This window comes from Otolemur garnettii, unplaced genomic scaffold (genome assembly GCF_000181295.1).
Source record: "Otolemur garnettii isolate 467f Iridium unplaced genomic scaffold, OtoGar3 scaffold00276, whole genome shotgun sequence".
NCBI classification, from domain to species: Eukaryota; Metazoa; Chordata; class Mammalia; order Primates; family Galagidae; genus Otolemur; species Otolemur garnettii.
In genome coordinates, this window is record NW_003852671.1 from 518,894 (window position 1) to 529,895 (window position 11,002).

General features: G+C 43.5%; 1 protein-coding gene across 1 annotated transcript in view; it reads right to left on the bottom strand.

Moving 5' to 3' along the window:
• RPGRIP1 (RPGR interacting protein 1) overlaps positions 1–11,002 on the bottom strand; it is a 75,209-nt gene that overhangs the window by 33,786 nt on the left and 30,421 nt on the right. Inside the window, exons 13-18 of the mRNA XM_012813535.1 lie at positions 9,293–9,742; positions 8,976–9,127; positions 7,918–8,260; positions 6,380–6,561; positions 5,460–5,663; positions 2,785–2,883 (exon numbers count right to left, since the gene is read on the bottom strand). Coding sequence (XP_012668989.1) covers positions 2,785–2,883; positions 5,460–5,663; positions 6,380–6,561; positions 7,918–8,260; positions 8,976–9,127; positions 9,293–9,742 — 1,430 coding nt within the window. The remainder of the gene's footprint in view (positions 1–2,784; positions 2,884–5,459; positions 5,664–6,379; positions 6,562–7,917; positions 8,261–8,975; positions 9,128–9,292; positions 9,743–11,002) is intronic.

The following is an 11,002-nucleotide window of genomic DNA, read 5'->3' on the forward strand; positions in this document are numbered from 1 at the left end:
AAAAAAAAAAAAATAGTTTGTAATTGATCCAGGCATAAAAATCTCATAGGCTCGGTGCCAGGAGCTTGTGGTTAGGACACCAGCCATATGCACCTGGGCTGACAGGTTCAAACCCAGCCAGGGCCTAATAAACAATAATGACAACAACAACAAAATAGCTGGGTGTTGTGGTGGACACCTGTAGTCCCAGCTATGTAGGAGGCTGAGGCAAGAGGATTGTCTAAGCCCAGGAGTTGGAGGTTGCTGTGAGCTGTAATGCGGTGGCACTCTACCAAGGGCAACAAAGTGAGACTTTGTCTCTAAAAATAAATAGCAAAATGTTAAAGCTTGAATTTGGGTGAGGTGTATATCTGTATGTCATTTTTTGGCATTATTAATGCAATTTTTTTTTAAGAGACAAAGTCTCACTGTATTGCCTTCACTAGAGTGCCGTGATGTCACAGCTCACAGCAACCTCCAACTCCTGGGCTCAGGATTCTCTTGCCTCAGCCTCCCAAGTAGCTGGGTACAGGCACCCGCCACAACGCCCGGCTATTTTTTTGTTGCAGTTTGGCCGGGGCCAGGTTTGAACCCACCACCTTCGGTATATGGGGCTGGTGCCCTACTTACTGAGTCATAGGTGCCACCCAAATGCTATTATTTTAAAACAAATTTTTGTGTTGCCCAGGCTATAGTGCCATGGTGTTAGCATAGTTCACAGCAACCTCAAATACCTGGGCTCAAGCCATACTCTTGCTTTAGCTCCTCTGAGGAGCTGAGACTACAGGTGCCGTCCTGGATAAGTTTTTCTATTTTTAGTAGAGATGGGATCTCCCTCTTCCTCATGCTGGTCTTGAACTCCTGAACTCAAGCGATCCTCCTGCCTCAGCCTCCCACGAACATTAGGATTATAAGCATGAGCCACTGTGTTTTGTTTTTGTTTAAAAACAAAAAACTTTTAAACTCAGATAATTTTCAGAGCTCTAGTTCCTTCTTAAACTTTTAAAATCTAGCTTTTATCTTCATGAAGCTAGGAAACACAGTTGTTATACAGTTTGTGTTTGATAACTCCAGTATCTGGAGTCCTGGTGGGCATCTGGTCAGCTCTTGCAGACGCTCCAAAACACAGTTCCGCCTCTCAGGGCATAAGAAGCTCACAATGGTTCAGCCTTCAGGGTCTCATACTAGAGAGTGGGAGATCCTATCCTGAGCAGACAACTCTGGGAGTCGCAGAGCGTAGCAACTCTAGTAGTAGACAATTGCCTACTCTGGGCAGACATAAGAGTCACATTGCAGGGCATCGCCTGTGGCTCAGTGGGTAGGGTGCCAGCCTCACATGCCGAGAGTGGCGGGTTCAAACCCAGCCCTGGCCAAATTGCAACCAAAAATGTAGCCAGGCGTTGTGGTGGGCGCCTATAGTCCCAGCTACTCAGGAGGTTGAGGCAAGAGAATCACCCAAGCCCAGGAGTTGGAAGTTGCTGTGAGCTGTGTGACACCAGGACACTCTAGGGTGATAAAGTGAGATTCTGTCTTTACAAAAAAAAAAAAAGAGTCAGGGTGGCGCCAGTGGCTCAAAGAGTAGGGTGCTGGCCCCATATACCGGAGGTGGAGGGTTCAAGCCTGGCCCCGGCCAAAAACTGCAAAAAAGAGTCACGATGCATCCACATTTCTCCACCCTAAAGTTCTCTAAAAGCATGGTTCTACCTCATACCTCAGCTCAGCCTCCTCTAGACTGGCTATGTCCCAGGGCTGAAGTAGTTCCAACTCATCTCTCTGAGATCTAATCATCTCTCTGATCTAGCCTAGGTAGTTCTTCCCTCCTTATTGCCTCTTTAATATTTCTTAAAAACATTAAGAAGATTTTTGAAAATATGTTAACTTTCAGGGCTGGGCAAAGTGGCTCACACCTATAATCCTAACACTTTTGGAGGCCAAGGTGTGAGGATCACTTGAGGCCAATAGTTCAAGACCAGCCTCAGCAATATAGTGAGTCTCCCATCTCTACAAAAACATAGAAAAATTATTTGGGGGTGGCACCTGTGGCTCAAAGGAGTAGGGCGCCAGCTCCATATGCCAAAGGTGGCGAGTTCAAACCCAGCCCCAGCCAAAAACTGCAAAAAAAAAAAAAAGAAAAGAAAAATTATTTGGGTATAGAGGAATGCACCTACTGTCCTAGCTACTTGAGGACCTGAGAGAGGAGGACCACTTGAGCCCAGGAGTTCAAGTCTGCAGTGAGCTACAGTGATGCTACTGTACTCTAGCCTGGGCAATAGAAAAATGCTTTATCCTCCCCCTGAAAAAGAAAAAAAAAAAAAATATATATATATATATACACACACACATATAAATAAACTTTCGTTTTTTTAGTTGTCATCAATGGGAAAGTTATCTGAATTACCTAGTTTGTCATAACTATAACCTGAAATTATATCCATTTTTCATTATAACATGAAAGCCTTGCCTTAATTTGTTAAAAATTTGCATTAACCTCACAAATGAGCCAATCACATCCCTCCTCCTATTTTTTTGTAACTTATAATTCACAAGACCCTGAAGCAAATTGACATTTTATAAATACCAGGTAACTAACTAGCTAGCTATAAATACATGGGAAGTTACCATGAGAATTTCAGCCTTGGTTGGCTAAACCATCACACTTGCAACAGAAAGCTGGGCCTAGGGTCCTACGTACCAATTTCCTATGAAAAGTTAATCAGTCTGTGATGCAGAAAGAACGTAAATACTTGGCTTGATAAAATAACTAAATGATTAAACATAAAAATTAGATTAAAAGATACCATTTACAAGATGTTGGATCATTTCTTCTTCTTCATGCCGTCTTTCAACACCATCATCTGTAGAGATTTTAAGCCCTGAGAACTTCAACTCAGTGTAATTCACCTGCTTTAGAATAAGAATAACAATACTATATAGCTGGTACATCTTCATTTCCTTCCTTCCTCCCTTCCCTTCCTTCCTCCCTCTCTCCCTCCTTCCTTTCCCATAGGATTAGCAGAGAGCTGCTACCTGGGGAGCCCTTCCTTCCTTCTCTCCCTTCCTTCTTTCCTCTCTTTCTTTCTCCTTTTTCTTTTTCTCAAAATTTCAAGAGATTTGGGAGGGTGGCGCCTGTGGCTCACAAGAGTAGGGTGTCGGCTCCACATGCCAGAGGTGGCGGGTTCAAACCCAGCCCCAGCCAAAGAAAAAATAGATATGGGGGAGCAAATGTTTATTGCTGCCTGGATAAATTGCACAGGGCTAAAGTCAGGGCTTTTAGTATACCTGTCACCTGAATAGTATATACCTTGGGGGGTTTGTTTTGTACTGAGACAGAGTCTCATTCTATCGCCCTAGGTAGAGTACTATAGGGTCATAGCTCACAGTAACCTTAAACCGCTGGGTTTGAGCAATCCTCTTGCCTTAGCCTCCTGCATAGCTGGGACTACAGGTATGCACCAGGACACCTGGCTAGTTTTTCTACTTTTAGTAGAGACGAGGTCTTGCTCAGGCTGAGCAAACTCCTGAGTTCAAGCGATCCACCTGCCTTGGCCTCACACAGAGCTAGGATTATAGGTCTGAGTCATCACCTCCTGCCTGAATAATGTACACTGTAATCGAAAGAAAATATTTATCTCTCACCCTTCTCCCACTTTACCCTTGTCTTAGTTTCCAAAGTCCATTACACCACTTTATGATCATACATACCCATCTGTTTAGCTCCTACTTATGATAGAACATATGATATTTAGAGTTTTGTATTTGTTTGTTTGTTTTTTGAGACAGTCTTGCTCTGTCCAGGGTAGCATACAGTGGCAACTTTGTAGGTCACTGCAACCTCAAACTCCTGGGCTCAAATAATCCTCCTGCCTCAGTCTCCCAAGTAGCTGGGACCACAAGCATGAGCCATGACACCTGGCTAACTTTCTTTTTTTCTTTTTCTTTTCTTTTTTTTTGGAGACAGAGTCTCACTTTATCGCCCTCTGTAGAATGCTGTGGCAGCATCACACAGCTCACAACAACCTCCAACTCCCGTGCTTAGGTGATTCTCTTGCCTCAACCTCCCGAGTAGCTGGGACTACAGGCACTCGCCACAACACCCAGCTATTTTTTTTGTTGTTGTGGTTTGTCCGGGTTTGAACCCACCACCCTCGGTATATGGGGCCAGCGCCCTACTCACTGAACCACAGGCGCCACCCTAATTTTTCTATTTTTTTGTAGAGGCAGAGTTCTGTTCTTGCTCAGGCCGGTCTCAAACTACTGGCCTCAACTGATCCTCCCACTTTGGTCTCCCAAAGTTCTAGGATTATAGGTATGAGTCACCATCCTCAGCTTGTTTTTCTTTTTTAATACTATCTCTTTTTGATTTTTAAAATTTAGTACTTATGGATCAGCGCCCATAGCATGTGGTTACAGAACCAGCCACATATGCTGAGGCTGGCGGGTTCAAACCCAGCCTGGGTCAGCTAAACAGCTATGACAAGTGCAACAAAAAATAGTCAGGCATTGTGGTGGGTGCCTGTAGTTCCAGCTACTTGGAAGGCTGAGGCAAGAGAATCGCTTAAACCCAAGAGTAGCAGTTGCTGTGAGCTGTGACACCACAGCACTCTACCCAGGGCGACATCATGAGACTCTGTCTCAAAAAACAAACAAACAAACTTGTTTTTAAAGAAATATCACACACAGGCTCAGCGCCTGTAGCTCAAGCAGCTAAGGCACCAGCCACATACACCAGAGCTGGTGGGTTCGAATCCAGCCCAGGCCTGCCAAACAACGACAACTGCAACCAAAGGATAGCCAGGCGTTGTGAGGGAACTCCTGTAGTCCTGGGTACTTGGAAGGCTGAGGCAAGAGAATCACTTAAGCCCAAGAGTTGGAGGTTGCTATGAGTTGTGACACATGCCCTGTGGGCATTCTACCCAGGGCAACAGCTTGAGGCTCTGTTTCAAAACAAACAAATAAACAAACAAAAAAAAGAAATATCATACACACACACATATGGTAAATATATATAAGTAAACAATGTGATGAATTAAAATACACTGAAATGGGTAGCCTAGAGGTTATAAACTACTTGTGTTTGTGGAAACACATGCCAACCACAGAACTGTGATTATTGTTTATCTTATATCTGCTTCTGCCTCTACGTTGAGAATAACATGGTGGCTCATGCCTATAATCCTAGCACTTTGGGAGGCCGAGGCAGGTAGATTGCTTGAGCTCACCAGTTGGAGACCAGCCTGAACAAAAAAAAAAAAAAACAAGACCCCCATCTTTCCTAAAAATAGAAAAAAAAAAAAAAAAAAGCTAGGGCAATAGGATCTCTTGAGCCTGAGTTGGAGGTTGCTGTGAGCTATGATGCCACGACACTCTATCCAGGGCAACAGCTTGAGTCTCTGTCTCAAAAAGAAAAAAGAAAGAGAGAATAATATATCTGGGGACAGTGCAATCCATATTTTGGTTCTTCAAGGTTTTTAAGGTCTTACTTGTAACGTATTTCCATTTAAGATGTTACGGCTAAGATACTCCATTCTGTTTTTTCCTTGAACACCTGTTCTTTTGCCATGTTTTCTTCTTGAGTAACTTGCAACCTGGTGTTCCTTTTCCTTTCTTTCTCCCACCTGAAGAAATCTTTTCTTTGGTTGATGTTGGTCAGCTTCAATGGGAATCTCAGCAGATGCCTTGTGGTCCTGAGGAAAAAGGTCAGAGACAGACTTATAAGATGATAGTTTAAAAACCTTAATACTCAAGGGCAGCGCCTATGGCTCAAAGGAGTAGGGCACTGGCCCCATATGCCAGAGGTGGTGGGTTCAAACCCAGCCCTGGCCAAAAACTGAAAAAAACAAAACAAAACAAAACAAAAAAAAACAACTTAATACTCAAGAAAGAGACTTTGAGTATCAAGGCATTAGTCTTCATTTTTTCCCTGCCCTAGAGCTGAGAGATGTTATTTCTCTCTTTCTCTCCTTCCTGAGTCAACGGGGCCGGGCGCAGTGTCTCACACCTATAATCCCAGCATTTGGGAACCCCAAGAAGGGCTGATCGCCTGAGTTCACAAGTTCAAGATCAACCTGAGCAAGAGGGAGACCCCCTAAAAATAACTGGTTGTTGTGGCAGGTGCCGGTAGTCCCAGCTATTCAGGAGGCTGAGGCAAGAGAATTGCTTGAACTCAAGAGTCTGAGGTGGTTGTGTCACGTTATGATCCCCATGGCACTCTACTGGGGGCGACAAAGCGAGACTCTGTCTCAAAAAAAAAAAAAAAAGCCTCATGGCATCATGAAGGATACATATCAAGTTTGCAGAACACATGACAGAAGGAATTTCCTCCAATTTCAATACTGTCTCCTTTGAATTTGTTCCATAGGCTTGGAAGAGATCTACTACCTGGGGAGCCCTGGAGAGTTACCTGGGGAGGAAAGGAAGCCTCTTCTTCAGATGATATCTCAAAATTGTCCTCTCTGTCATTTTCCTCAGTCTCACCTTTCGTTTTCAGGAAGTGCTCAGGGGGTACATAGGGAGACTTCCAATCCAGTTGCACTTGAATAGATCCATTAGGTTTCCCCGCAGGGTCGATGAGGTTAAAATCACCTAAGAGACACACAGACATCGATAAGACCTGATCTCCTGAAATAGGCAAGTAAACACTTATCAGCACCTTATCTATTTTCCTGTTTTTATTTTATTTATTTATTTATCCTCCCAAGTAGCCTGGACTACAGGAGCCCGCCACAACGCCCGGCTATTTTTTTGCTGTTGTTGTTGCAGTTTGGCTGGGGCTGAGTTCAAACCTGTCACCCTCGGTATATGGGGACGGCACCCTACTCACTGAGCCACAGGCGCCGCCCATATCTTCTCATTTTTAATTTCATGTAATCAATTAACATCTATCAAATAATCATGGTGATGATACACTCCAGAATAACAAAATAGCAGGGAAGCTAAAATATTAATAGAGGAAGATGAGTACGTCCAGCTTTCAGAGACAGTCAAAAGATGCATGGAAAGGAATACAGCTGGCTTGTCATCAGTCATCCAGCCAATGGAAAAGACCACACTATTATTACTATTATCACATGTTCGCTGTGTCCCAGGCATGCCCAAAACACCCATCATCTACACTAGAGTGGTCCCAAGAAAACTTAAGCAAAATGTGTTTTTCCAAATGCCAGACTTATGATTTGTAACACTGATTTAACAGATGGCTCATACCACCTCTCTTGTTTGACAAAGGAGTTGTGAGTAGTAATGTCAGTCTTTTTTTAAGCAATTGTGGTATTAGGAGGAAGGAGGCTCTACACACTTCCTGGAGCATCTAGAAGCTTGTTAAGTATGGTTGGTAGTGGCCGTACCTATCCACAATTCCAAATGAGAACATGGATACCTCTGCCTTATCCTTCCAGGACTGTAACCAGAGAGTCAACCCCTTCTAGGTACACCCTACAACCCTGGGTATTAAAATTAGGTAAGACAGTATAGAACTCAGTTGCAGGGGAGGGTATCCAAGAAATTTGCCTTTGTCATGGTCTGGCACACAAGACCATGGCAAGTCTCTCTAAATTATACCTAGTATTTAAAAGAAGTGGGAGAATTTAGGAAGATTGTTAAGGTCTCAGTTTATAGTCAGATATCTAGTCATTCATGAAGAAACAACAGGCCCTACGGCACAACAGACTTTAAACAAGTTGTTCCAAGATAGAGATATAGAATTCAGGTTGGTTGGGCTATCCACTTAGGAATCTTGCTTTTGTAGCTAAAAAGAGGCAGGGGAGGCCAATGTTTCCATCCAAGTAGTAAAGCTCTTAGTCTTCTGCTATGTCACTCGTGACAACATTCTAAGATTTTAAGAGAGACTGTTCCAAGCAAGTAATCAAAGAAAAGTAGAATCAGGACAGGGAAACAATGCTGGACAGAGAATATAAAGATGTAATAACCCTAAACTCCCACCTTTAATAGATTTGTTTTGCGCAAGAGACAGCAAGGGCACTTGGACTCGGCCAAGGTATGAGCCAGGTGCTGAGTCTTCATCATCAAAAACGTATATAGACAAGGCTTCCCGCCTCAGATATTGATCCAGGTCAGAGTTCACAAGCACTGGAAACCGAGCCTGGTCTCTAAAGTAGGGATTGTTACTGGCTGGAATGATGGTAGTGTCGTGGTCAGAAAAGGTGAAGAAGCGGTACATGGCGTATGGACTGGGTTGGGTTCCCAGACATCGACTCTGGAGGCCGCAGCACCTGGTGATTTCAATCCGCAGCTCATTCTGAGGTTTCCAAGTCTCTGATCTGGACTGGAAAGATGTTGATCTTGGAGTGAGGAAAAGAGCAGCCTGAGAGTGTTGTATGTGAAGCACAGTACCCTTAGTAAGGAAAAACTGTGATCTAAAGGATAGCCTCCTGACTGGGTCACAGAGAAACCTACTGACCTTCACCTGCCTCCAGTTATTTGAGTAAGATACTAGCACTCAGGCCTTATCTTAGACAATGGCACAAATAAGTCATTGTGTTACAGCAAGGAACAGTAGCTAGCTCCAAGAGGATGATTTCATTTCTAATTCAAGCTTCGTCATGGGAATAATCTGGACCAGTAGTGATATGACAGTTTTTCTCTTTCATTCCTGTTTAACAACTGCTTAATGAGGTCAGGCATGGTTGCTCATGCCTATAATTCCAGCATTTTGAGAGGCCAAGGCAGAAGGATTGCTTGAGCACAGGGGTTCAAGACCAGCCTGCACAACGTAGCCAGACTCTGTCCCTAAAATAAAGTTACAAATTACCCAGGCATGGTGACATTCATTTACCAGTCTCAGCTACTGGGAAGGTGGGAGGATTTCTCTGGAGCCCGAAAGGTGGAGGCTGCAATGAGCTATGATCATGCCACTGCACTCCAGTCTGTGTGACAGAGTCAGATTCTGTCTCTAAAAAATTAAATACTTATTGAGAGTGAAAGGCTGAGCAGTTTGGCTGAGGTTCTTTTGAGATACATGTACATATCCTTTTTCTCACCTCATCCTCCTGGGCCTCCCAGGCTCCAAGCACATTGGCTGACAGGTAGACCTGGGCTTTCTTTCGTTTATTGCATGCCTGCAGGCTGCGTCTTATGGGGAAACGCAGCCTCATCCAGTACTCTAGCACCCCAAACTCTTCTCCACCAACTCCTGGGTAGCAGAAGGTATGAAAGGCATGGATAATACAGATGGTGTGGCAAGATTCAATAACTAAGGCAGAGGAAGAAAATGGGAAACCACCAGAAGAGCAACTACAGACTTTGGGGAACTCTACATTGGTCCTAACAGCAGCTGCAGAAAGGTGACAGCACTTACCAGTAAGTATGACCGAGCCATGGACTTTCTCCACAGTCTCTAGCACCCTGTCAAAGCAAATCCATCCAGCTGCAAGGGTGTTGTGCTCACTGGCCACAGCTTGGTGTAGCTCAAGCCGGGCTGAAGCCCCCTGAAGGTATTGCAAGAAAAGGGAATCTATCTCCACCACATACTGGGAGGTGAAGTCATAGAGGGGCTGTGGTCCCACAGATAGTGGGGTACAGTGGGTTTCAAAATCATAGAAGGAATAGGTGCAGAAAGTGGTAGGTTGGGTATCTCCAGCCTGAGCCAAGGCAGCAGATGTCAGGAAGGCCTGGTGGATGTGCAGTTCAAAAAGATTCTCACTCTGATGCAGCAGGGAAAGGTCCACTTCACTCTCGTCTCCATGGGCTGGCAGTGTTTCCAGGCATAACAACTGTCGGGTGCCATAAGCAACATCTTTGAGCTGTTCTAGAGGGGAAAGAAAACTGCCTATCCATTAAAGGGTAGGGAGCTCATCCTTAGAGTAAAGAAGGGTATACAGAGGAGAGTAAAAACACGGTGGGAGTCCAAGTTATGATTATTTCAAGAAACCATGCAATCCAAAAGGAAAGCAAAGAATAACAAGTAGAGTTTCCAATCCTGACAGCCCAATAATCCAATGCTTGCTTTAGGGAGAAGGTATAAATTAAATTAGAAAGTAAACACTAAACTCACAAAAACATGGGGGCATGTTTTATGACGCAGATGACATTGTTTTGGATTACAGCCTTGTCCTACAAATTAATTGGAAATTCCATAAGAGAAGCTAGAAACACGAAATTTGAATATTTTTAAAAGTTTGGTATAATGCCCATAGAGAAAATTGCAAGTTACAGACATAGTATCTAAGACATTACATTGGGCCCTACCAGGAAATGCTTCCCCTTTTGCAGCCAGATCAATCACAAGAGTTGTCATTCTATTTAGAATTTTGTTTTATCATAAGAAGGAAAAAAATCCACTTTAAGTCAAAGAGTAATGGAGTAAAAAATGGGAGAGGAGACTTACTGGAAAGAGGTTGAAAATGCTGGCAGTGGGACGCAAAGATACGTAGACAGTCTACTAAATCTGGATATTACCTTTCATGACCAACCACTCAGAGACTTTGATAGACAGTCTGCTCCAAACTGGGGAGTATTTGAGACATCACAGTGGATTGAAGGTGAAAGTCCTATTTTAAGAGTTAAAGCAATAGGATAAAATGTTCTGGATACATCAGAATGTCTTTTGTCCAAAAAATTCCATGATGGAATATAGAGATTGACCAACGGTTTCTTAAAAGATTAATATAAGTAAGTACAATCAATATATTTAAAACTTTATTTTACATGACATAGGGTCTTAGCATGTAAAGAACTTAGTCTTAGCATGTAAAGAACTTTTTTTTTTTGCAGTTTTTGGCAGGGGCTGGGTTTCAACCTGCCACCTCCAGCATATGGGGTCAGTGCCCTAGTCCTTTGAGCCACAGGTGCCGCCCCAAGAATGTCTACAAATCAATAAGATACTAGTAAGAAATGGGCAAAGAATAAAAACAAACAATTCTCCAAAGGAATAATACAAGTAACTAGTAAACAAAGAAAAGACTCTTTAGCCTTATGAGTGATCAAAGAACTAGACGCATTTTTTTTTTTTTGAGACAGAGCCTCAAGCTGTCCCCCCTGGGTAGAGTGCTGTGGCATCACAGCTCAC